Source organism: Ictidomys tridecemlineatus, chromosome 4, assembly GCF_052094955.1.
Source record: "Ictidomys tridecemlineatus isolate mIctTri1 chromosome 4, mIctTri1.hap1, whole genome shotgun sequence".
Lineage (NCBI taxonomy): Eukaryota > Metazoa > Chordata > Mammalia > Rodentia > Sciuridae > Ictidomys > Ictidomys tridecemlineatus.
The window spans coordinates 187,817,569-187,844,481 of NC_135480.1; the positions used below are offsets into that span (position 1 = coordinate 187,817,569).

Consider the following 26,913-nt stretch of genomic DNA (forward strand, 5'->3'; position numbering starts at 1 on the left):
TTATAGACCTTTTCAAACACATACAAAAATAGAGTACTGGGATGACCCTTACCTCACCATTTATCTATCATCAAAGTTCAACCAGAGGCAGTTTTCTGAAGGTCAAAGGCATTCGGTCACCTACCAAAAGTCTATTCCTGTTACTGAGAAAATACAAACAGCTGGAGACAGTGGAACTTCCTAACACATGAATTTCTGAGAGTAAAAATTAGACTTCAGAGTCTGACTAATGATGATGCAATCATAGAATAGTTATAAGAAAATATCTTGGGCAGTTGATATGCGATTTTGGTTGAGTAAATACTGAAGTTTTATATTTGGACCAGCTACACAGTTCAAATCAATCTCGTCATTTTCCCAGACATCTGTACTTAGCTAACAACAACAGCAAATCCTGAGGCAGCAGCAGCAACAACAACAGCAGCAAACAAAGTAGCACAGAACCACCAACCCACACAAGACATTTTTGGGGGATGGCTGTAGAAGTGTTTGTACATACAATTTCATAATTTATAATAATATATTATTTTAGAAGGGTTTACACTAAGGCATTCAATGTTGTGAATAAGATGGAAGAGATGAGAAGTTTTCAGATTATCTCCACCATCTGCTAAGAGGTGGGCAGTGGTGCTATTTGATCCTGTCTTGGCTTCTCCCTTTGAACCCCACCCACTTCTTCCCCAGTGCCGCAGTCCGGCTACAGCAGAATAAGGGGGGGGGGTGACGAATAACTTGTGTACATTGATACAGCAGGAATGGGAGCCGTTTATTGTAGGACAGGAGCGGTATTTATACATTCCACACAGCTTATCTTAATTAACATAAACTAGATACAGCAGTCAACCCATAAGGAATCTCCACACTTAATGGCTTGCTGGTGTTACTTCACAAACCACTCCCTCTGGCATTTTGCCAGACGCCATCCTGACTTGTTTACAGACTCTACCCAGAACCATCTGCATAACTTCAACCCAGTATTTGAATGTTTCCCCTTGACTTTTCACAACACCCAGGGCAGGCATTGCAAATGCAAGAAACTCAGTGAAGGTTTTTGGAGTTGAGCTAAATCCTAGCAAGAAGGAAGCTTGAACATATGCACCCAATTTCAAGAAAAGAGCTCATAGAAGCAAGCTGTTAATTCCCCCCCCCACCTTATCTACAGGAGCCATCTTTTCAACTTGTTCTCATAGTGAGAAGTCAGTAAAATACTAATTTATTTTCCTTTTCTTGTTGCTTGTTTAGAAAGTTCTTACACATTTGACTCTTTGAGCATTGTCAGCATAAATAACGGTAGAAGTGCTTTTCTTCTTCTGTGTTAGATTCAGGTTCAAACTTCATTGATACAGAGCCAGATAATACCTATTTCATGATTCATAGGCTACTCTAATTTGCTGTTGTATTTTGAATGTAAACAAATGGGTGTGGCTGGGTTGCATAGGTCAGAGGGTCTGATTTGGCCCTCAGGCCAAACCCTGGGCCTGCAATTGAATGGTTGACATGCTGCTTGAGGGCCACCTTCTCAGCACAGTGTGGTTTTCCACAGAAGGGGAAAGGAGGAATGGATCTGATGTTGTGAGAATTCATCTCAAGCCACACAGAGAATAGGAAAAGTGATATGGGACTCTGGTCAGAGGAGATGTCTTCTGCCTGCTGGAAATGTGAGATGGAACTTTGTTCTCAAGTATAAATGTGGCTATAGGGGCTCTTCCTTCAATGGCCTATACCCCTGTTCTCATGTTTCCACTGAAAACATCAGCTCAGGTGCCTTCTTTCTACACGGTTACACATGCCTGCTTTCTACATCCCTCCTCTTTCTCCCCAGTTCAGGGGCAAGCATGTCTTTTAAGCCTAGGTGAAGGAGTGAGCTCATGTCTGTTCTCTCTCTTTCGGGGGATACTCTGCTCAGGTGAGCTTTCCTCTGAGTCCCTTTGGACAGCTTTCTTCAGAAGGGTCTGGAAGGCTCACATGCCTTTCCTCACATTAGGGTTTTGACAGTTTTGCAAAGCAGTGATCTCTCTTTTACCTGGGCAGTAAGCTTCCCCTCTGCAGCCCCAGATTCTCCCATGGGCAAGTCACCTCAAGGTCAAGGCTTCAAGAGAACTGTGGGCAGTCTGTTGACTCGAGTTCCAGCTAAGTTCTTCAGTGAGCACAATTGAGCGTCATGACCACTTATAATAGAAGTGATGTTTTAATGGCCTGCGTGACTCCTTCTGAAATATAACAAACGCTGGTGATCTGGCTGCTTCCTCTTGCAAGTGTTCAAGAGAATCCTGACTGACTCCTCACCAGTTCCCAGGAGTGTGGCCCTCCAAGTGTGGTATTCGTGATCAATGACTTTGAAGTGATTGCACCATGCCACTCTGGCTTGTCAACTTATTTCACAAAACATCATTATTGATGATGTGCACCTGGACTGACGGTTGTGGTCTTGAATTTCCTATTGCCATGACTGGTTGTGTAGGGATGGTGATATAGTAAGATATATTTATGGAGCAAGCACAACCCCCCTGCCCTGCCCCCCACTATCACATAAAGGGGGACTACTGTACTTACAATAGAATACTGTGTTAAAAGAACCAGCCAAGGTGCCCCCATCTGGAAAAGTAGAGCAGGAATGAACTTATTTACCACAATGTATCTTCTTGGAACATGGTATGATGTTCTAGATAAAAACATTAAGGAGTACAGCAGAAAGGGAAAAGCCTTTTTGATTACCCCAAATTTGTTGTGGTTTTCTCCTTAAATGGTGTGGCTCATGTTGTATCTCCGCCAGCTGCTCTTCTAACCTCTATGTGAACGTTCCCGGCAACCAAGAAATGCCCATAAACCACCACGGGTCATTGCAAATGGCCTCATTTGTTTTCATTTTTTGAAGTTTTGTCTTATGATTTATATACTTTAAAAATAATTGAAATGAACATGAATCAGAACAAAATAAAATAATGAAAACATAAAGGATGATGAGATGTGGGAATGTCTAGGAATATCAGGAAACTACAGGACGGAGAGGCTACTGAATTCAATCAGAAGAGGTGATCCTGAGATTCTTGGAAATAATGGCAAAAGAGAAATGCAAAGACTTTTTTGTTCTAATGAAAGGAAGTGGATCATATTTCCAAGGGAGGTGAATAATCTCCTACCTCTGTGCTCTAGGAGGAATTATCATAAGGCTTTTATGCCATGCACATTTGAAAGGGTATAATGGACAGTGGCTTTTTGCCAGATATTTTACCAGAAATGTGAGGACGTTTCTAGTAACAGTCCTTAATAGAAACTCCACTCTAGGGGTTTTAAAAAAAACAGATAAATAGAACGTAATTGCTTCAATAAATCCATTTCCAGTTGTGCTGTCCCAGATGAAGGATAAAACACATTTATGGAGTTGGTTCCAAAGAAGTGAATTTAATTTTTTCTCTACCCCCAGGAAGATAATGGATGTCAATGAAAGATTTCCTGGTCAGTTCTATTGCAAGGGAAAGGAAATTCGCATGAATGAATCTTTTTTGCCTGGCCACCCCAAATCTTCTCTGGTTCTAGGGGCTTTCTTTTTCAGAGCACTATGAGGTAGAACTGGGGGAGGTTTTCAGCGGTGTCAAGGTTCAACTGAAGCTCTTGATGCAACAGTAGAAGTGAGGATCTGCAGAACCTACAGTGCTGCTCAGACGCAGGGATATCTCTTTAGGATCTCTTCCTCCCTTTTTATGACTCTTATCTTTTGCATAGAAGATGGACTTTTTTTGTCAAACAGTTTCATTATTGCAATTTTTACTGGAGTTTTAAAAATGATATCTAAATTGATCCAGGTATAAGTACATCAGGAGACATGATTACAAGTGCAAACAATTTAGAAGTGGACTCCTTTGTACATTGCAAATTCAGATAGTGGTATTTTCTAGCAGTTATCCAGCAGTAAATCAAAATTTTGAGATCTTGGTGCTATATTTTGAACCTTAAGTGTCTCCAAAGGTCTATGCAGTAAAGGGTGGCACTATCAGGAGGGCTTGTAGCCTTCGGGGACAGGGTGGAAGGTCTTCAGGTCATGGGGGGCATGTCTTTGAAAGGGACTGGGGGACTCTGGCCCCTTTCCTTTTCTCTTTTTTGCTTTCCAGCCATGATATGAGTGGCTGTTCTCCGCCATGTGCTCCCTACCCTGATGTATCTCAAAAGCAATGAGCTACAGGAACTGAAATCTCCAAAACCATGAGCCAAAATAAACTTGAGTTAATTATCTCAGGTATTTGTTATCATAACAGAAAGTTCACTAACATTCATGATCTGGGAGTGCCGGCATTTTGTTCCATTAATTCAAGAGATCCGTCTGTACCCTTTAGATACCTTTTAAGTATACTTGTTTTTAAGAGTATCCCATCTTTAGAGGGGACTTTCCAACCTCTATACAGAGCTGAGACCAAATAGGGCCAAGCCTTTGCTCAGAAGAATGGCTAATATCTGCTCAACAGTCTAGATACAGAGTAAGTTGGGAACTGAGAGTCTTGTATCAACATAAAATGGGAATAAAATCTATTGAGGGGCAGCAGCCACCAAGCAATAACATCTACAGAAGGAGTGAAAATAGAGAACTGTACTGAGCCGGACGGAAACTTGCACTGAATTAGATGGGAACAAGACCAGGAAGGAAGGCAGAGCCAGAGTGAGATGTAGGCAAAAGACAAACATTCACTCATGCATTTATCTGCTTACTCATTTGTCACACATAGAACATTTTCTCTCAATCCAAGGTTCTTCTAGACACCAGGCTTTCAGATCAGATCTGAACGACTCCAAGTGCTTGGAGTTGAGATCTGAGTCAAACAGAAAAGGGCAGGGAACAGTGGCTTGAGTCAGACTTACGGAGATATCTAAATGCCAGACTTGAACATTATGGTGATTGTGTAGGCAACAGAGGGGGGAAGACAGCACATTTTAAGTAAGGAAATGATATACATGGAGCTGGGCAGGAGTTTATTTGGAGAAGAGAACAAAGTTATAGAGTTACAGCTTGGGAGTAAAGTGGGGTGTTGCATCGGTCTCAGTAAAAGGTATTGATGGCTTGAACTAGAAGTAGGGATGCAATTGCTAAAGGGGAGAAGGTAGGAGGAGAAGAGGTTAGAACTTTGGGAAGCACTTATGTTGGAATCCAGAGGAGACAAGCCAGAGGAGAGCTTGGGGGAGGGATCAGAGACAGAAGCCCAAAGAGGAAAGACGTTTCCAGAATACACAAGCTGGTTCGTTAATTGTGCTTTTGTGTAACCAAGAAATATGAGGATGGAGGAATGGCTATTTCAATTAGATGTGTGGAAAGAGTTGGTGACATTAAGGAATGATAGATGAGGGAATGTGTGGAAAATAAAAAATGGAAATATTAAATGTATTCTACTCTTTTGACAGGAAATGAAGGAGAGCAGTTTAAGAGAACATCAAATATACACAGGAGAATTTTTTTGACAGAAAATCCAACTCAATGTTCCCATGTCTACAGGGACCTAGGGGCTATCTCAGACTTCAGACACGGACAAAGGCAGTGTTCAGTTCATGTCATGAGCATCTGTTGGCGTGAGCGACTCCGCTGCTTTCCTCTATGGTGGCTTCGTCTTCAGTTTTCCGAATGATGACAAGCTAGTTGTCATGGTTTCAGCTCCATCTCTTCCCAGATTCAACCCCAGTGATACCAAGGGGAAGACGTTGACCTCCTGCCCGAGCCTAGGTCCTGGAATCAGCTCTGGTTTGTCTTGGATTGATTGGCTTGACTAGAACCCAGGGCCCATTCCTGATGGAAACAGACTTCATTGACTGGTCTACACCTAGAGATGAAGTCCCCAGGGAGCACCTGGGCCAGGATGGAAAAGGACATGGCTCCTGAGAAGAAAATCAGAGATCTGCTGGTAGATAATGGAAAATGGAGGCCAGATGGCACAAACACAAGTCCAGACTCCAACTTTGAAATAGGGTAACTGAAGGTTAGAGGCCTGGAACAGAAGGGAGGGAATGCAATCCAAATACTTGGATGGAATCAATTTTTGGAAGAAGGACACATTCTTATTTCTGAGATGGAAGTGGAGAAAATAATAAAATAGGATGCACAGGTATATAACTTGACATGGGAGAACCTATATTAAATAGCTTTAATTTTCAAGTAAAAACACAAGGGAAGGGAACATGTAATGTTATTTTCAAAAAAAAATAAGTTAAATTCATTGCAACAATTATAGTGCAGCAAGTATATAACAAACAATAACTGAAAATAAAATTCTACAGTTACATGTCAAATGCTTTTATTCATTACACTGCAGATACAAATCTTCATAAAGTTTCAGAATAAACTTGTTTACACATATTCTTTCAACATTTTGATTGAATACTATTTCAGAGAGTGGATGTATCCTAATTTACTTAGTCACTCTACTAAAAATGACATTTAGGTTGCTTCCATTTATTTTTTTTTCATGCTGTAATTATTATACACTTAGCTCTTTATTTTTTCTTGAAGTGTTTCTCTGGCCCAGGTTCCCAGGGATGAGGTAATTGTGTGAAAAGGAATGAATATTTTGTGCCTCCTAAGTTTGTGGCAAAATGACATTTTATGAGATATGCACAATTGTTCATATCTCCAGCCATATATGAAATGGCTACTTTGATCACATGCCAAATATTTTAAATATTTTATTCCATAAGTATCTTCAAGATAACAGCTAACCAGCTAACATAACACGTTGGGCACTTGATGCCAGGTTGGGTCTGACACTTTATTCTATTAATGAATTAATTTTCACAATAATCCTGTGAGGGAAAAATTTATTATGATCCCTGTTTTCACAGATGGGGAAACTTGGATATATAGAGATGAAGTACATGTTCCAGGTCCCACAGGTAGGGGGTGGGAGAACTGGTATCTGATCCCTGGGAATCTGAATCTAGAATCTGCATATTCAGACATATTCATCTTGCCCTGTGATAACTTTTTATTAATGTTTTTCCATGTGGTGTTAATGACTTGTCTACATTGGTGTGAGAATTTCATCATGTTCTCTTCCAGAAGATTCTTTCTTGATGGTTCTGCCCCAGGCTAGGGGTAACAGTAGAATAACCCTTATGAATTCTTTTGTCCAAACACCTCAGATGGTCTAAATGGAGATATTTTTAAATAAATCTTGCATTTTTTAACCTCTTGGCCATATGTAAGTTCAGAAATAAAAATTACTAAGAGTTAAAAATAAATGTGTTGTTTCACCACCCAGGATATTGTAGGCTTTTTTTACCCCCTTTCTTTTTGCTCTGATGGTTCTATAATCTAATTTGACCTTGCTGGTTTCTATGGAAACATACCTTCTGGATTTTCTTGAATATCTGAAATGTGGGCACTGCTTTAATGTGACAAGCATCAGCCAACTCCTGGAAAAGAAAAGAAATGGTAAGAAGTCGGAGTATTGCTGTCTTCTCTCTGTACCAGCTATATCACTTGTTGAATTATCAGGGGGTATGTCTTAAAGCCCAGGGACATCTGACACTTTTGGTTTTGGTTGTTGTTTGCTAAGGATTGCTACCATTTGAGCTACATCTTCAGCCATTTTATTTTTTATTATGAGACAGGGTCTCAGTAAGTTACCGAGGGTCTTGTTAAATTGCTGTGGCTGGCCTTGAACTTGCGATCCTCCTGCCTCGGCCTCCTGAATCCCTGGGATTACAGGCATGTGCCACCACACCAGGCATGCCTGACAGTTTATAAACTCTCCTGCCAAGAAATTTCCAAGCATATACTCAGAGCCTCCAGAAATGTGACAAAGGAGAATGAATGTTCCAGTATTCCTACGCTGTTCCATCCAAGAGCTCTAGAAGAAAGGAGAGAGACGGAGGCCAAAACAGAATGGATGCCGAGTGAATGAACTCTCTTGTCAAGGACCTTGTGAAAGACTGCAGAGGAGCCCATTGCAAAAATAGGAAGGAATAAAAATACCTTTGTAAGTCATACTGCAGACATGGAATGATGTATGGGTCTAGCATTTTAACACACATTTCTTTCTTTTAATACCTACACCCTCCTCACTGCTAATCTTTGTGAAAGATTTGGAGTCCAAAAGCAAGAAAATAGGCTGAAATCCCAATAGTCTTAATCCATTCCAAATTACTTCCAAGTAGTAGGATGGATTTCTTTTTCCTCTTGTTGAGGATGCCAAAGAAAATTAGCCATTCACAGGATAAACTGAATTGGACCTCTCTCCTTAATATAGCTACCTTTTAATTGGCATTAAATCTCTTTCCCCACCCTAAAGCAAACACTCATACAGACACACATGTACACACAAACACAGTAAATTATAATTTTCATGACCATAGTAATGATACCCAATAAATAAATTACTATTAAATAGTGGTTTTTTTTTGTTTCACCTTTAAAGATAGGAGCTACAGTAAAAAAAAAAAAGTCTGATAATTACATGTGTTGGCAAGGATGTGGAGAAGTTAGGACTCTTACTGTGATGATGGGAATATGAAATGGTGTAGTTACTTTGGAAACTAGTTTGTCCATTCCCTAGAAGTTAAGTGTTGAGTTACCACGACTTCAAAATCCCACTTGTAGATATATATCAAAAGAAATGAAAACTCAGGTTCATACAGGAACTTGTACATTAATTTTTATATTAGTATTATCTACAATAGTCAAAAAGTACAAACCCCCTAAATGTTCACTAATGGATGAATGGATAAATAAAGGTGGTATTATCCATATGGTGGATTATTATTATATTATTCAGCAAAATAATGTAGTACCAATACATTTCATAACATGGATGAACCTTGAAAATATGCTATGTGAAAGAAGCCAGTTGAGACCACCTATGATTCCGTTTCTATGAATGAGCAAATCTATAGACGGTATGTAGATTTGTAGTTGCCTCCTGTGGGTGGGTGTGGTGCACGGAGGGAGGGAATTGCCGTGATTGATAAAGAGTATAGTGTTTCTTTCTGGAGTGATGAAAATGTTTTAAAGATGACTGTAGCAATGGTTGCACAAGTTTGTGAATCTAAAAAGAGACAAAGAGATGATGTTCCTAGCTGTGCTTTCTGAGTACACAGGGTATGATTCAGCGGAAACGGTAATTAAGTACTGTCACACTTTAATGAGGCTTAGAGGAAATGGAGAAGTGGAACTTCTATTACACACCAGGCACCATGCTATATATCATATGCATTTTATAATTTCTAATAGTCTTTGTCATATTTAGCAAATAAATAAAGTTTGTAAAGGTTCAACCTCTACAACTTCAACCTTTAAAATGCTGAACAGTGAATAACATATTTTTTCATCCTAAAGCTTATTCAGTCTAAGGTATTTATAGACCACTTGTTATTGTTATTACTATAGTTTGGATGTTGAATGTTCCTAAAGGCCTACATGTTGAAGACTTGGTCCTGGGGTGGGGTTATTGAGAGGTGATGAAACCTTTAAAAGGTGGAGTTGAGTGGGAGATCTGTAGGTCAATCCCCCTTAAAGGGGAGTGTGGGACCCTGCAAATTCTTCCTTTCTCTATTTTGTTTCCTGGCAATGAGGCAAGCAGCTTTGTTCACCATGCTCTCCCACTAGACCAAAGCAACAGGGCCAATCATGGACTGTGGATTTTGTGAGCCAAAATAAACCTTTTCTCTTTATAAGTCTATTATCTCAGTTATTTTGTTATAGTGATGGAAAGCTACACAGTTATTTTTCCTTGTTATAAGTTAACAAATGTGTCGGATGCAGTGGCACATGCCTGTGATCCCAGATTTGGGAGGCTGAGGCAGGAGGATCTCAAACTCAAGGTCAGCCTGGGAAACTTAGCAAGAACATTTGTCAAAATAAAAAATAAAAAAGGCTTGGACTATATCTCAGTGGAAGAGTGCCCTTGGATTCAGTCACTGGTACCACACACACACACACACACACACACACACACATGCACACAAAATTAAGAAATGGGAGGAGAAATAATTTTGCAGAGATATTATATAGAGGCAAATTTGGGTTGAGCATATGAGGCTGATTATTTTGGGTGGGGTGGGGTAGGGCAGGATGGTTCTAGAGATAGGAGGGAAGAAATCCTGGAATCTCTTGTGATCTTTAAGAAAACCCACAAAAAAGCACAAGATAAAGTAAGAGGAAAACAAGTTATAATAAGATGTTTATAATATATTCAGTTTGGATTTAGAAAATGATCAATAATTTATCACAAGATGGACATGAAATTATTTTTCAACATGGACTTAATTCCATTTGATTGGTGTTGTTTTCCTGGGGCATCTCTGCTGAAGAAGATTCTGGGGCAGAATTTAGGGCAAGTGGTGGAGAACGTTGGGATTGATTAGTGAGGGCTGCCACGGTATAGGGGTGGGATGGGGCAGCAGGAGGAACACATGTTTGCTAATTTAAAAAAAAAAGTAATAAAAGACATATAAGAGCATTATGTGGGAATTTACTATGGTTTATTTTTAAAAAGTGAAATTCTACTTGATTCTACTTTGATTATGTAATCATGGAGACAATGCTACTCAATTGCAATGCAAATGGTTGTAACTCTCCACAGGTTGAGGGTAAGATTCTTACCGGAGAATCGTCCACATCCACGATAGCAAACCTTACGTTTTGGTATTGTAGAGGCATGTCCTTAAAAATAAAAGAATAAAGATTCCCCATTAGCTTTGTGCTCATATTAAAGCACACATTAGAGGTGTCTAGGTGTCTTTCGGCAAAAACAAGAAATGAGCACCAAGTTGTCCAGGCGAGCTAAGCATCATTCCGGTGTTTTACTACTGCCTACAGCATGAAGCCCCATGTCAAATGCCAGACTGTGCCAAGGTGAAGAAAGGATCAAGGGCAGAAGCTGAGTCCAAAGAACCAACCTGATGACTAACATTTCAAAGCTGGAAAAGGGACAGACACAAAGCAAAGCAACAGTGAAGCGTCTTTGTGGGCGCAGACCTACCCAGCAGGGTCTGGGGAGGGATGGGGGCTTTTTCCTGGGAGCAGGTGGAAGGACACTGTGTTCTTCAGGATGCAGTTCTCAGCTGGAGGTGGAGCCCAGTGGTAGAGTGTTTATCTACATGCGTGGGGTCTGTGTTCCATCCCCAGACCCACATTTTTTTTTTTCTAAAATCCACATTTGATCATGACAAAATCCTTATTAAAATTCTTCTATTTTAGGCAGGTGTGGTGGTGCCCTCCTGTAATCCCTGCAGCTTGGGAGGCTGAGGAAGGAGGATCGTGAGTTCAAAGCCAGCCTCAGCAACTCAGCGAGACCCTGTCTCTAAATAAAATATTAAAAAGGGATAGGGATGTGGCTCAGTGGTTGAGCATCCCTGGTTCAATCCCTGGTATTAAAAAAAACAAAAACAAAACAAAAAAACCCAAAGACACTTCTATTTTGACTTGAGAGAGAGAGAGAGAGAGAGAGAGAGAGAGAGAGAGAGAGAGAGAGAGAGAGGAGGGTCATAAACTTATAAAACAAACTCCTTCCTCACCAGCCTCAGTTTCCTTTTTGAGGCTCACCTTTTGCCACGTCCATGGTATACGCTGGGGCAGGCGAGCTGGGCAACCGTGACGACTCCATGCGATTTCCCAACAAATCCACTACCCCTCCTGTTCCAAAAATGCTCTTTTCAGGGAGCATTTTTATGTCTGCTGATTCTCTTAGTTGAGGGTCCCCAAACTACACCCTGGGGATAAAATCCAACTCTCTACTTGTTCTTATCAAAACAGTTTTATTGGAACAGTCTGGCACTTTGTTTCTGTATTATTGGGTTTTGATCTCCAACAGCAAAGTTGAGTAATTGGGTCAGAGACCAGAGGGCCTGCAAAGCTGATGATATTTACTAGTAGGTCTTTACCTTGCTCTAAGTTATCAAGGCCCAGGTCAAAGGAGATTGTGGAGGACAATTAAGACTTAAGTTTAAAATCACTTCTTAAAGCCCCACATTATCTTATGACTCATTTTTTAAAAATTCTCAGAATACATCCTTTAGTATTATTTTCAGAGAGACTCTGTGGGTAGTAGATTTTTATTTTTTTGTGTGTGTATCTGAAATGTCTTGAATTCTTCTTCCCTCTCCCTTGAACAAAGCTTTGGCTAGCTAACTTCATTCCACCCCACCTTTCCTGCAGAGCCTGAAAAATAAAAAAAAATAAAAATAAAAATAAAAAAAAGGAAAGGAATAAAAAGGAAAGATTCCTTGCAGCTAGAGTCTGGGTGCACACACACTTGGTTTTATCAGTGGGATGCTTGCAGGTGAGGCTTGGAAGAAGACACAAAGCTACTTTCTTCTTACCTTTGCACATTCCTGCTGCACAGAGAGAGGGGGCACTGGGAGGCAGTTCTGCAGGAGGCAGCTGCAGAGTTTTCCCATGTCTGGACACAACGCCCTGGATGTCTAGAGGCAGCTGGGGCAGTCACAGCGGAGGTCCTGGTTCCGACTCCCTGGCTCTTGCTCTGTGGATGGTGCTTTTCCCACCCCATGGAGGCCTCATGCTTCCCCTCAATTCTGATTATGGCAATGCTGGGATCCCCACAGGTGGGCCTGCATTGTTCTGAGACCCCTGTTCATGGAGTCTCAATCCAGAGTCTGTTCATCCAGCCTTCCAATGATTTAATAAGCATTTAATTCAATAAGTATTAATTTTTTTTTCTGTCAATTTGGTTTGTTTCTAGATTTGATTGTTGGCTGATATAGTGACCTAGAGTAAGTGGAACCTTTGTCCAAACCCCTCATGTACTATGAGTTAAAAAAAAAATTACATGCAATGCATGTGTTCTCTTGCAATAGTTTGGGCCTTACAAGAAAAATTAAGAAAAACATGAAATTCTTCCATTCACAATTTCTCCCAATTTTCACTCATTCATAGAAAAACAAACTTGTTTGATAAGCATTTTTGTCTTCCCCTTTGTGTGTGTGTGTGTGTGTGTGTGTGTGTGTGTGTGAGAGAGAGAGAGAGAGAGAGAGAGAGAGAGAGAGAGTATGTGTGTGTGTGTGTGTGTGTGTGTGTGTGTGTGTGTAATATAAAGGTTTATAAGTAAATGTATGTGTTTCTGTTTTATGTAAATGGGACCATACTATACACACTTTTTCTATACTTTGTTCTTCTTATGTAATGATAAATTGTCTTAGAGATAATCTAATCATTCCATATGGGCCTACTTCATTTTTTTTTTAAATATCTGAATAGTATTTTGCAGTGAAGGTGCACCAACATTTATTTTAAAAATATGTTTGCATTAGTCTGGATTCCAGCAGAAAACAGATGGCACAATCAAAGTAGTATAACTCGTGGAAGTTTATGCAGTGACTAACTATGATTACCCGTAAAGGCAAGGCAGGTATAGGAGGAGCTTCAACAGCCAAGATGTAGCAACAGCAGAGCTGTTACCCCTAGGGTCTGAAGGCAGGAAGAAGGGAGTTTACCAAGACTTAGATTTCATTTTACATTATGAAAATACTTCCTGTAGGCTGTAGAAATTTGATCAGTTGTAACTTTGTGCCACGTGAGTAGATTTATACTCCTGCACTTGAGCACTGGCTATCTCTGTGCAAAGTTAGGGAGATTCTCTTTTTTTTTCAAGTTTTGAGTGTCAGAATGGAAGGGTCTGTTAGATATTAAAATGTTCCTTCTTGGGGGGGTCTGTGATTCCAGCCCTTACCTCTTTCGTCTCTTTGAAGCATCTAGACCCATATCAATTATAATCAGAGGACAAGTGCTTCAAGCCATTTGCCACAACCGGTACAGCCAGTAACAGAAACAGTTCCAAGTAATATCCAATATTAACAGTGCCTGTGGAAACCCCCCATCACCTGAGAGAGGCCCCCACACCCATTATAGGGTGCACCCCACATACTATACTGTCTATGCAACAACTGCCTAAATGGCTAGAGTCCCTACTCAAAGACGTGTAGAGACAGTAGGTCTCTCCAGCTTGGATACAGTATGCACTTTGCAAACAGTTGCTAGTCTCAACCAAGGAAGCTTCAGGGAGATTACACTGAGGTGCCAGGCTGGAAGTAAAGTCAATATTGTACACTAAGCTGTCATGCCAAGACATGTTGTCAAGAGAAAGTTGCTTCCTAAGACAGCTGTCCCACAAAACAGTAGAGATATCCATCCAACAGATGCATAATTTTCAACACAGAAGTACAGAAGCACAGTAAAACAAGGTAATATGACATCTTCTAAAGTTCGTGACTCTCTAGTAACAGATTCCATAGAAACTGAAGTGAATGAAATACCTGATAAAGAATTCAAAAGAACAGTTTTTTTAAAAAAAAGTCCAATGAAATCCAAGAGAATACAAACAATGATATGAAAGAAGAAAGACAATGCAGTATTTGAATATATGAGCAAGACATCGAGGAAAGAGAGATTTTTTGGGAAAAAAGCAATATCAGAAATATTGGAAGTGAAAAGCTCAGTATGAAAAATTCACTTGAAAACCTCAACAACAGACTAGATCAAGCAGAAGAAAGAATATCAGAGCTTGAAAGCAAGTCTTTACAAATATTATATTCAGACAGAAATAAAAAAAAAATTAAGGAAGAATGAAAAGAACATTCAAGATCTCTGAACACCACTAAAAGATCAAAGGTTGTCATTACGGGTGTACCCAAAGGAGAAGAAATAAATGTCAATGGTGTAGAAAACCTACTGAATGAAATGCTTCAGAAAATTTCCCAAATCTTGGGAAAGACAAGGACATCCAGGTATAGAAGGTCTTTAGAATCCTAAATAGAAAAGACCAGAAAAGAACCTCACCATGACATATTATAGGAAACTGTCAAAAGTAAAGGACAAAGAAAGAATTTTAAAATCTTCAGGAGAGAAGCATCAAGGCACAATTAAAGGAAAACCCATGATACTAACTGCCGAGGTTTCAACGGAAAAGGCCAGAGGACATGGAATTATGTATATAAAGTCCTGAAAGAAAATCACTGACAGTCAAGGTCACCCAGCAAGGCTGTCCTTCAGAATCTAAGAAGAAATAAAGATCATTACTATAAGCATACAGTAAGAGAATTCATGACTAATAGGCAGCCTTCTAAAAGGTACCTAAGAGAATCCAACAACAGAAGTGGAGGAAAGGTAACTACAATCATGAGAGCATGTGATAGAATAAATCCCAAGAGAAACATAGATATGCAAATGAGAAATAGGAAATAATCAAATATTATCACTAGAGTAAAGCCTCTAACTACACTTTTCACAAAAGTTAAGAAGATGGAATCAGCCTAGGTGCACATCAACACATGAATGGATAAAGACTATCTATATGCATCATCTAATCTTAATACTACAAGGAAGTATTATTTAGTCATAAAGAAGAATAAATTCCTACTTGCAGAAAAATAGATGGAACTGGAGGACATCATGTTAAGTGAAATAAGCCAGACACAAAAAGTCAAGTATTTGCATGTTCTGTCTCATATACATGGAAACTAAAAATGAAAATAAATCAATAAATAATTGACCTGAAAGTACAAGAGAGATTTCTAGGGACTGGGAAGGGTGTAGTGAGGAAAGGCTCAGGGTGGTATGGTCATGATCAATTCAAGAGTATATGGAAATAGCACAGTGAATCCCATTTATCTGCACAATGGAAATAGAAATAAAGTGAAGAAATGTTTTTTTTTAAAGTGTTTCCTCTATGTATTCCAAGACATAGTAGGCATGTTGAGATGACATGTAGTCCATTTCTCTGTTTGACTATAAGTTCATTTTTAATTAAATGTCAAGGTTGAGACTGTGATTAGAATCAGTTTAGGTGGATTCAAGTAAAAAAATGTCAAAAATATTAGAAACTTCATTGAGAATAGAACAGAATATTTTTAGTTTTCAGTTTCATAGAGGAATCAAAACTTTGTTGTTGTTTTTCTATACTGGGGATTGAACCATGGTGCTACCACTGAGCTACATCTCCTACCCTTTTTATTTTGAGACAGGGTCTCTCTTAATTTCCCCAGGCTGACCTTGAGTTTGAAATCTTCCATCTCTGGAGTGTCTGGGATTACAGAAGTGTGTATTGTGCCCAGCTGAAGACATTTTATATTTGAAGGAAAGAATAAATTTCATGAAAGAGAGCAAAAGTAAATGTGAAACTTCTGCAAAATAAGAAGAAATGAAAAGAAAATGCCCTGAGATTCTTTCTGTTTTACCAAAACCGAATAGTATAATGAGCTTTTAAGTGGGACAATAGAGAAGTTAGATGAAACAGTATATTAAAATTTTAATTTGGAGACACTATAAAATATGAACCTGTAGAAAAAAAGTTTGAATATAAACATACCATGACACTAAGTAGATTATTTTACTAGAATATTTTACCAAGAAGAGCAGGAACAAGAAAGGATGTGTAAGACACGGTTTGCCTGTCATTTGCAACAGTATGAATGGACCTGGAAGATATTATGCCAAGTGAAATAAGCCAGTGGCAGAAGGACAAATATTACATAATTTCACTTCTATGAAGTATCTAAACATTCACTTATAAAACCTGATAATTGAACAGTGGTTACCAGGGAGTGGTGGGGGAGGAGGCGTATAGAGGGAGTTGTTCAATTGGTAGAAAGTTTGAGTTTTAGAAGATAAATGAATTCTAGAGATCTGTTGTACAGTGTAGCATTTATTGTTAACAATATGATGCACACTTAGCAGTTTGTTAAAAGGGTATATTTCAGGTTAAGCATTCTTACCACCTCTTTCAGGGAAGGGTGAGAAAAAGCATAGAGACACAAGGACATTTTTACAAGTGATAGATAATGCTTATTACTCTAATTGTAGAAATGGTGATCACAGGAGTTTGCTTATGTCCAAATTCATCAGTTGTGTATATTAAATATGTGCAGTTTTTTTGGTCTATCAATTATACCTCAATAAAGCTACAGAAAAAATGAAATAGAGAATGTCTTTTAAAAAGAGACCTATGATCTTTTTCCCCCTTATAACAGAATTGAAGAATTAGGGAATGATTTTTCTTTTATATTATAGCTAAAAATAAGTATCATATGTATCTTATCTATTCCAATATTTTAAAGTTCTGAACTCTGGAACTTTGGCAAAATGTCATTATTGTAATGTGATTAGTTTTTTTTTTTTCATTTTTATATTTGGATTCTTTTGCACATCTTGACATTCCTTGCTGAATTATCTATAGATGAGTAGTATTAATCTTCTGGTGTCATCAAATTAGATCCCAGTGAATTTTCTACCATTTCCTCAGGATGCCCCAAATTGCTATATAGCCCCAAAATGTGTCATAAGTGCCAAACTTTAAAGAATTTCTGGGAAAATTATTTTGGGGGCTTAAATTCCTTTTATAGCCATGAACTCAATACTATTGATACTTACATGAAAAACAGAACACTTCTCTTTGCAGAAACCACACCAGTTTGCTGAAAATTCAACTACCACAAGTTGACGTCCAGCATCTTTCAAAAATGTATTGAATTCATCCTGAAACCAGAACACAAATGAGGAAATGTGCTCAATCACAGAATCTCATAGAGCCTTACAGAGAATAAAATCACAGGGTTGGTGGGATGGCAAATTAGGGCAACCACTGTGGAAAACAGCATGAAGATTCCTCAAAAAACTAGGAATAGAACCACCGTATGACCCAGTTATCCCACTCCTCGGTATATAACCAAAGGATTTAAAATCAGCATACTGTAATGATGCAGCCATATCAATGTATACAGCAGCATGATTCACAATAGCTAAGTTGAGCTACGGAGCCAAACTTCAACAGATGAATGGATAAAGAAAATACACAATGGAGTGCTACTCAGCCATGAAGAAGAATGACATTATGGGATTTGCAGGTGAATGGATGGAACTGAGACTATCATGTTAAGTGAAATAAGCCAGTTCCCAAAAGTCAAATGTTGAATGTTTTCTCTGATATGTGGAAGCTAAAACAAAATGGGGGAAACAAGAAAGAAAGAGAGAAAGAAAAAAAAAAAAAGAGGTGAGGGGAATTTCATCAAAATAGAGGAAATATCAGTTGAGTAGATGAAAGATATTGAGGAGGAAGAAGAAGGGATGGAAAAAGGGAAGAGTGGTGGAATGATCTGACTGAAGTTTTGTATGTGCATGGATACGGCCAGGTGGGTTCAGTATCAGGTGTGCCCACAGGACACTAATTTAAAAAAATAAACTGTAAATGGATTCAAGAAGGATTGGTGGAGTGGAGGGAGGGTAGAGGGAGCAGGTGGGAAGTGTTGGGGACTGAATCAGAGCAGGTTGAATTCCATGCTTTTGTGATTATGTGAAGATGGATCCTGCCTGGTGTTGTATCATAACTAAAAAGAGTTAAAACAAAACCAAACCAAACCTTAACCAAGTGCCCTACCCTACTGTTCTCAAGCCATTACAACCTTTTATAAATGAGTCAGAGGTCTGACATATTTCCCTTTGTAAGTACGTATAAATGATGAAAATTCCACAAAATATTTAGGAGTTTATTCACAAAATGAGTTGGTAATGGAAGCTGTTGTTGGTGAATTACCTCTGGAAAGAAAATGAGGTTGGCCAGAAAGAAATGAGAGTGGCTAGGTTGGAGGTGAGCTGTCATTCAAAATGGAAATCTATATTTGATTTTTTTTTAAACAAAGCCTTAAAGATTTACTAATGGTGAAATTAAAGGAAGAATTAATGTAACACCTTCAGTAATTTCTTGTTTTGTTTTGGGGGAGTGATCATGATTCATTTCTCCAAGTCAATATAGGACTCAACCCTGATTCACCTTCCTCCTCTCATGGTCTTTAATGGGCACCTGGTATCTATTCCTGGAATGTCTACCGGTGACTGAGTGATTTGCTGCTCTAGAGGGCTCTGTTCAAGATTTATTTTTCCTTTACCCATTGGAATTGCAACAATAGTAGCTTATTTACTCCGTGCTTGATGTTTTGTCCTATAATCTCCAAAAACACCCTCTGGAATATGTACTATTATCATCTCTATTTCACAGATGAGAAAGCAGAAGTTCATTAACTTTCTCCTGGTCAGCCGCTGGTGAGTGATGTAGCTGGGGTTGTTAATCTAGGTGGTTTGCCTCCAGAGCTTATTCCCTCTGCCAAAGATACAAAATCATCTCCTGAGTTCTTCATAATACAGGGCTCACTCTCTCTTCCACTGATCTTAACTGCATCCTGTGCTCATCCCTGACCAATCATTAAGATGGGGTGCCGGAAGCCATCCATTACCCATCTGAACTAAAGCGGTGTTGAAGCCATTAGGCAGGAAAGCCAGGTGTCAGGAACTGCCAGTACCAACCCCACTGGTTGGAGGATGCCTAGTTCATGTGGCGTCCTACCCAGCTCCATCACAAGTTTCAGCACAGCACAGCACCGGAGATGGGGTAACCCACAGGAGCCACACAACTTCTTGGAGATGAGTGTGGCCTGCAAAATGCCAATCAACCTGTTCACTGCAAGACCCCTGCCACACTGAGAAGCAAGCACCAAGACTCCTCCCGCTGAAACCTTATCCCTGCTTTGGATTTACTCCCTCTTAAATAAGGAATTGGGGCCCCTTTTCAATTGTTCAGTCAGGACTGGAAGGCCTATCAGGCGCTCCTCTTTTTCTATCTAATTTCTAGCTCTGTCTTTATTTCTTACTAATTATTTCAGACTTTTTATTTCCCAGGCAGCTCACACTGCCTGAGCAGGGACCTACCCTGGTGGGACACCTGGCATGAATGGGGGAGGGGATCATTAGTTGGATTAAGTCAAGCAGGGCCCATCTCCACTGGGGACGGGGTTCATACTGTTCATGTGCCTGCTCTATAGTAGTGGGGTCTTGACAATCATGTTCCCATTTGGTTTAGTTTCAAGTGGATAAAAGTGAAAACTCAAAGATGTGCTTCCTCCTATACCCAAATTCCTCTAGGAGAGAAGGATCCAACTGTGATCTAAAACACAGACAAGAAAACTTCTGGCCTTCGTAGAGCTTACATTTGAGAAGCAGACGCCAACAGTAGGATGGATAGTTAAAATAGGTAGTTTGTAATTATAGTGATGATTGCCAAGAAGAGAAAAATGAAAGAAGAAGGAAAAACAGGGGTGAACTACAAGTGTCCACCTCAAAGTCTTGTACCACCTTGAGGTCCACTCAAAGAGAAGGGACAGTTGCATAAAGATGGGAACGAGACCGTGGGCCCTCAGGAGAGGTCTCTGGGGAGGAGAGGAGGGGGCTTCTCAGGGAAGAGCAAGGCCCCAGGTTATCCTGTGAGATCCCTAGGAAATTTTTAAAATGAAGTCTCAAAAGCATTTGCCCACATGCGGTGTTTTAAAACAAATTGTTTTTTTGTAACAAAGTTACATGGCAGTGCTTTCTTTTAATCTGGTCATTGTCATTTCTGCAACCTTATGTATAGTCACATTTAGGGAAAATGTCCAAAGTCTAAATCTGAGGGTCTGGTGGCTATGGGCTCAGGAACCGTGACCTCCCCAAACCCCCACCCTATATCCTCTTCTAACATGGTCTGATTCTAATGCCCCCATTAGTAGGATTGAAGATAATGCTCATATCATCCCTTAAACAAGGTAGGCCCCTGTCTTCTCTTGTAGAGGCAAGTTTCTTCTTTATAATGATCTCTGCCTTTTACATGAATTTAGATTTATTGGGACAGTAACATTGAGAACCAAACCAATAAATGGGTTAAGGAGGGACTAGGGTTGTGGCTCAGTGGTAGAGTGCTCACCTAGCACGTGTGAGGCCCTGGGTTTGATCCTCAGCCTCAAATAGAAAAATAAAGTAAATAAAATAAAGGTATTGTGTCCAACTACAACTAAAACATAAATATTAAAAAAGTCAGAAATTAAAAAATAAATGGGCTAAGGAACTGAATAGACACTTCACAGAAGAAATACAATTAATCAACAACTATATGAAAATTTGTTCAGCATCTCTAGCAAATTACAACGATACCGAGATTCCATCTCACTCTAGTCAGAATGGCAATTATCAAGAATAGAGGCAACAATAAATGTTGGGGAAAAAGGTACACTCATACATTGCTGATGGAGCTGCAAATTGGTGCAGACAATATGGAAAGCTTTATGGAGATTTCTCAGAAAACTTGGAATGGAATCACCATTTGACCCAGCTATCCCACTCCTCAATTTATACCCAAAGGACTTAGAATCAGCATGCTATAAATATTGATGTGGCTATGTCACATCAATATAGCAGCTCAATTCACAATAGCCAAACTATGGAACTAACGTAGATGCCCCTTCAATAGATAAATGGATACAGAAAATGTGGTATTACTTAGTCTTAAAGAAGGTGAAATTACGGCATTTGCCAGTAAATAGATGGAACTGGAGAATATCATGCTAAGCGAAATAAGCCAATCTCCCCCAAAACAAAGGCCAAATGTTTTCTTTGATATGCAGATGCTAATTCATAATAAGGTGGGGGGGGAGGCTAGGGAAAAATAATAGACCTACTTTGGATTAGGCAGAGGGAAGTGAAGGAAGGGGAGGGGGTAGGGATTAGGAAGAAGAGTAGAATTGATCAGATATTGTTACCCTATGGGCATATATGATTATACGACTGGTATAATTCTACCACATGTACAACCAGAAGAATGAGAAGTTACACTCCATTTATGTATAATGTGTCAAAATGCATTCTACTGACATGTATAACTAATTTGAACAAATCACACCACACACACACACACACACACACACACACACACACACACACTCCAGAAAGTTCTAAAAACAGCAACAAAAAAATCTACCTAGGAATTTTTGATACTACTGGTCATTACTATTCTCCATCCCATTCCAGAGGCATGTCTGAGGCTTCTGATCTCTTTCCTAGGATGCAAGAAAAGACATCAACCCTCTCACTTCGATAGAATTTTCCAGGTCCTACTAAAGCAGAATCCATGAAACAGGATATATTGGGAGCTGGCCAAGGTCCAGATAGAATCAGAGCAAGAAATAGGAATCGGGGAGGAAGAAAATCCTTTTTGACCAATTTGTCCCTTGGCTGCCTCTCTAGATGGGAGCGAGACAGTAGGCCCTCAGGAGAGGTCTCTGGGGAGGAGAGGAGAGGGACAACCCAAAGAGGAAGAATGGGAAACCTCCCCTTGCTCCACAGCAGAGAAAGAAAGGGGAGGTGAAGGAAATAACTCTTGTTTACCAACTTGGTTTTTAAGGTGGTCACTTCTGAACTATTTAATGAAGCCAAGTAAATACTTGCCACGCCTTTAATAACATGCACCATGATTTATATCGGAGAATTGTTGACGAAGCTCTCCTGGGGGCTCAGGTGGATTAATATAGCTAGACTATTTGTAGGATGATGGAGCTCTCCTGTGGGCTTGGTGGATCAATATAGCTAGATTATTTGTAGGATCTTTGCTGGAATATAAGGGCAGTTTCTCTGTGACATCATTGAACATGCAGTCTCAGAACCTGGAACTTTGGCAGAGTTTGGATCTAGTTTCATTTTTATGCCACGGCTAGTTAGTTAACTTGTGGCCAGCCAAGCCTCAGAAAATGGAGGCCCTTGTTGCAGAATCAATAATGTGTCTGATTTGTTTGGGTCTTTTATCACCGATTTCCATACATCCTTTTCCCTTCTCCAACCTCCACCCTTAAATCCCCAAATGAGAAGTAACTGGGGTAATAGTAAACACATAATAGATATTTTCATTTAGGATTTCAGAGGAATTCTTTTGCTGTTGAGAAAAATACTAAAGTCTTAATCCTAAAATAGGTTTCCTAAAAAAATTTATGAGTCATAGATTCCCTGACTTTGTTATTTTGCCCTATTTAGAAGGTAAAGAAACTTCATTTTTAGCACTAAATCAGAGATTGGCAAAACTTTTCTGCAAAGGGCCAGATAAGACCCTTTAGGCTTCAGGAGCCACAGATAGATTTTTTTTTTTTGGCATGTTCTTTGTTTTTATAACCTTTAAAAAAAATCTAAAGCTATCAGCTCACACAAAAATAGTAGCAGTTTGGCAAAGCCCTGCAGTTGATGATTTGCCATTTTTCAGAATTCGGTGTCAGAAATAAACCAAATAGGGCCATAACCTATGTTCTTCAAATCTTCAGAGCAACAAGAACAACCAAAGTGTGAGAAATTGCAGATTTTGTCATAGAACAAAACTCAGCAAAGTCCTTCTTTCTATTTTATCCATATATCCAGCTCTGGGCTCTAAGTGGGTGAAGTGGCTGGCCCTGGAGGGGACTCATACTTTTTCCAGTTGTCCCCTGTCTCCACCATCTTCTGTTGCTTTGAGGACACAAAGAATTCTCAAATGGCAAGATGCCATTTTTCTTGTGAATGTTCAGCTATTTTCCTTCTACTATATATATAAAAAAATATTTGAGAAGGATGGGGGAAACACTGGGAAATGATATCTGCCAAATTATATTGTTAAATTGTGAGCATGTACAAAAATGTAACAGCAAATCCCACCATTAGGTACAACTATAATGCACCAATAAAAAACGGGGAAAAATACTAATAAAGTTTAATTTTGTTTTGCTACATATGGATTTCCAGTTTTCCCAGCACCATTTGTTGAAGACGTTATCTGTTCTCAGGAAGACATTTAGCAGTGGATGAACTCAGAATGAATTTCATTTTTGTTTTTTCTTTTTGCACTAGGAAGATGTCTACCATTTCCATATCCCTTTCCACCGTTTTTGGAAAGATGGATCAGAATTAACTCTCAGACACAACTAGTAAAATAGCAAACTTCTGCTACGTCATGGGTTTCCTCAAGTTGAGCAAGGTGGGGCCAGGACTTCTCCCTTTAGTGTTAGGGCTTGTAACTTTTCCATAAGCTGAGAAGCTTGCCCAGCCCAAGGGCAGGGAGAGTACAAACCTGAAGCTCACAGAAGACTGTTTTGTCTCAACTAGAATTAAGCACTATTAAAATCCAGAAAAATGGCTAGATTTACCAAGATTGACACTTTGCTTTTTTGTTTTGTGGAAGGAGTGCCTAGTTAGTAGGTAGGGCAAATTTCTAATCATGGAAAAATCTTCTGAGTCAACTGTTTTCTAGAAAAGAGAAATCAGTCTTTCCTTTTGCACTTGACTGGCTCCTTTGTTCCCTGACATGCACCTGCCTGCATTTTCCTAGACTCATTTCTGACCTCATTGTTGGATTCATGAAGCTCCAATATAGTCTGGGTGGAGTCTCATTTTAGAAACCAGGGCTACCTTTTTGTTTTTATTTTTTATTTTTAAAATTTAATCCAGGGAGAATCCTGCCAGTAGGCTGGGTATTTGAAGAGTTCAAAAATCGACAAGAAAAACAGGGTGTGAAGCAAAGAAGAACAGAAATAAAGGGAAGGAAGAAAATAAATCAGGTGAGAGGAAAAGGAAAGAAGGAAGGACAAAAGAAAGAAAGTGGAAAAAAGTAAAAATTATGAAAGAAGAAAGATAAGAAGGGAATTATAGCAGGCTTAAAGGTAAGACCTTCATTGTGTGGAAGTAAAGAGTGAATTCTCGTTAGTGCTCTAAGACCTTGTGCTTTAAGGTCATGGTCCCTATGCATCACCTGACAGCCTGATGCAATGCAGTGCTTGGGGCTCTTCCACCCAGAGCCACTGAGGAAGAATCAATCTGTCTTATGTGATTCCTCATATGATTCTTATGTCAGCTGATGTTTGAGCTCCAAAGATGCATATACAACAGGGAGCTATCTATGGAGCAGTGGACCAGCTGTAGCATCATTTCCTGGGAATTATGAGAAATGCAGATTCCATGGCCCCACCCCGATTCAGAACCTCTGAGGGTGACACCCACATGCTTGAACAAGCCCTCCAGGGAATTCAGTTGCATGTTCACATTTTACTGGGCTAGTTTTTTTTTTTTCTAAAAAAAAAAAAACTGGAAGAATTTATGTTTGTCAGATGTATCATGTTTTGCAGGAATAACATTCAAAATATTTAATTACCTGTGTGGCTTGAGAGCCCATCAGAGTGAACAATAGCTGTGCATCTGTTGCTCAGCTGGTTGTTCTGCCAATATCAACTCAACCGTTTATTTGCTAGATTTGGGGGAGATCCAGGGTGTCTTGGGTGAGGGATTGGGTCAGCCTCAATGAGGTGGGACAAGGGGATAGGGTGGGGAGTTGCGGGGAGAGGCTATTTATCAACCATTATATATTTCAGAAATTTAACAGCTATTGTGGTCATTCCTATGTGTATTAGCTAAACATTGGTCTTGGGATAATGATGATAAAATGTAATAGTCGTTTCTTCTTAGATACCCTGTGGTGTAATTGTCAGAACTGTAAAGTTCAGAAGTTTGTTGTCAGAAAAGAAATATGCTTATTCAAATTTAGCATATATGTTTGTAAACTTAGCACTGAAATGGGGCTTGTTAATGAAATTTATAACTCTCAGTGATTCCTTTGCTCTTAGGAAGCAAAACTCTGCTAGATCCCTGGATCAAAGTCTAATCAAGAGATGGAGCAGGAAGAAGCTCTGTTGGTTGAGAGGCCCTGGGCGCTGGTTCAGAGAGTCAGGAGGATGGGTAATGTGGATAATAAAGTGGAGAAAAAGAAAGGCAAAAGACCAAGGGCTCAGAGAAAGACCAAGACAGAAAAGACCATTCTCACTCAACCCTGCCATTGCAGGGACATGAACAAATGTGCATGTGTAAAAAGCTGAGCCAAAGGCTATGATTTCCACTTGTGAGTTCTTTAGGATCAGGGTAGTTATTTTCATCATGGTGCAATCTTGCCAGCATGGCACCGACTTGTGCCCCTGGTTTTGTGATTAATGTCCGGGGTGCGCTGCTGGGGATGTATAGATGCTGATCACAGTGAGGAGGATCATGGATCCGTATCCTTCAGGCAGAAAAGGGCTGACCACAGAGCTGGAGGACGGGGAAATGCTTCTCTCTCTGAAGAGAGGCTTGTGGAGTGAGGGAGCTGCTGTTGAGGCCAGGAGGCAAAGGGACAGACAGTGTAGGTAATGAGTGGTGGGGTCCCCCTGGGAAGATGGGGGCTGGTTCTAAAAGAAAGGAAATAAAATGCTAACACCTTTAGGACACTTCCCCCTCCTCCTGCAACCTGTTGCCAAGGTTACCTGCCTCCAGGGAATCATTCCTCCCTACCAGGGAGGAACTTGAAGGCCCCCTGGGCTGCTCCCTTCTGCCGGTACCCATGGGCGGCTTCATTCTCCCGCTTGGACCACTCCACCTTTTGGCCCACTCCACCTTTTGGCGCACTTTTTGGTCACTAGTCACATAGGCAAGATAAGAGGAGAAGGAGGCATGAGAAGAAAAGAAACATAAAATGAATAAAAGGGATCGGACACCCCCATATCCTCACACACCAACTTCCAACTTGGACCCCCTCCTCTGAGTCTCTCTCTCTCTCTCTCTCTCTCTCTCTCTCTCTCTCTCTCTCTCTCTCTCTCTCTCTCTCTCTCTTCTATCCTTTAAATAAAACTCTTTGCTCTTGCCTCAGCGTTTCTCAGGTGTTTGATCTTCACACGGGGGAATGGGACTGGGCCCTGATTCTCATCTCCAGTATCACTGTCAGTGGGTCGGAATAAAAAGTGAGGCAGCAAACATGTTCCAGGAAAATAGAAATGGGCTCAGTGGGCCCTTGGAAGAACCCAGGCACTGGAGGATTGCTATGAAAGAATACCAAGGAAAGAACTTACTAGAATCTGGCTGCTGCTTCCTTTCTTAAAGGATTCCTTTGTTTCCTCTCTATGGGGAATGCAGGAACATTTACTGCCTGGGTCATCTCTCTCCTTCGTGAGCTGACAGTCTCTCTCAAAGCCTCTGGTGCTTCTGGTGCAATTCTATGGGTAACGATGGATTTTTCTGATTACTTTTATGAACATTTGAAAATAACTGAAAGCTCTAAGTTAGAAAAATGATCAACTGGATACTGTCTCCAAGATTGT

The 26,913-nt window shown here is 39.9% G+C and overlaps 1 protein-coding gene across 1 annotated transcript; it reads right to left on the reverse strand.

The window, feature by feature from the left end:
• Window positions 1-7,281: 7,281 nt before the first annotated feature.
• LOC101956962 (thioredoxin domain-containing protein 8) lies at window positions 7,282-26,173 on the reverse strand. Its single transcript, XM_078044979.1, has 4 exons — window positions 26,111-26,173; window positions 17,357-17,461; window positions 10,577-10,636; window positions 7,282-7,389 (listed from the first exon to the last, which is right to left on the reverse strand). The coding sequence occupies exons 1-4, from the start codon at window positions 26,171-26,173 to the stop codon at window positions 7,282-7,284; spliced, it is 336 nt and encodes a 111-aa protein (XP_077901105.1).
• Window positions 26,174-26,913: the final 740 nt, after the last annotated feature.

Bases quoted from the DNA above. Each gene is read 5' to 3' on its own strand.
- LOC101956962 (XM_078044979.1), bottom strand. From the start codon at position 26,173: ATGAAGCCGCCCATGGGTACCGGCAGAAGGGAGCAGCCCAGGGGGCCT. The intron at 17,462-26,110 runs GTAGGGAGGAAT...TTCTGGTTTCAG, and splicing joins GGCCTTCAAGTTCCTCCCTG to GATGAATTCAATACATTTTT. The intron at 10,637-17,356 runs GTAAGTATCAAT...TTTATTTTTAAG, and splicing joins AGAAGTGTTCTGTTTTTCAT to GACATGCCTCTACAATACCA.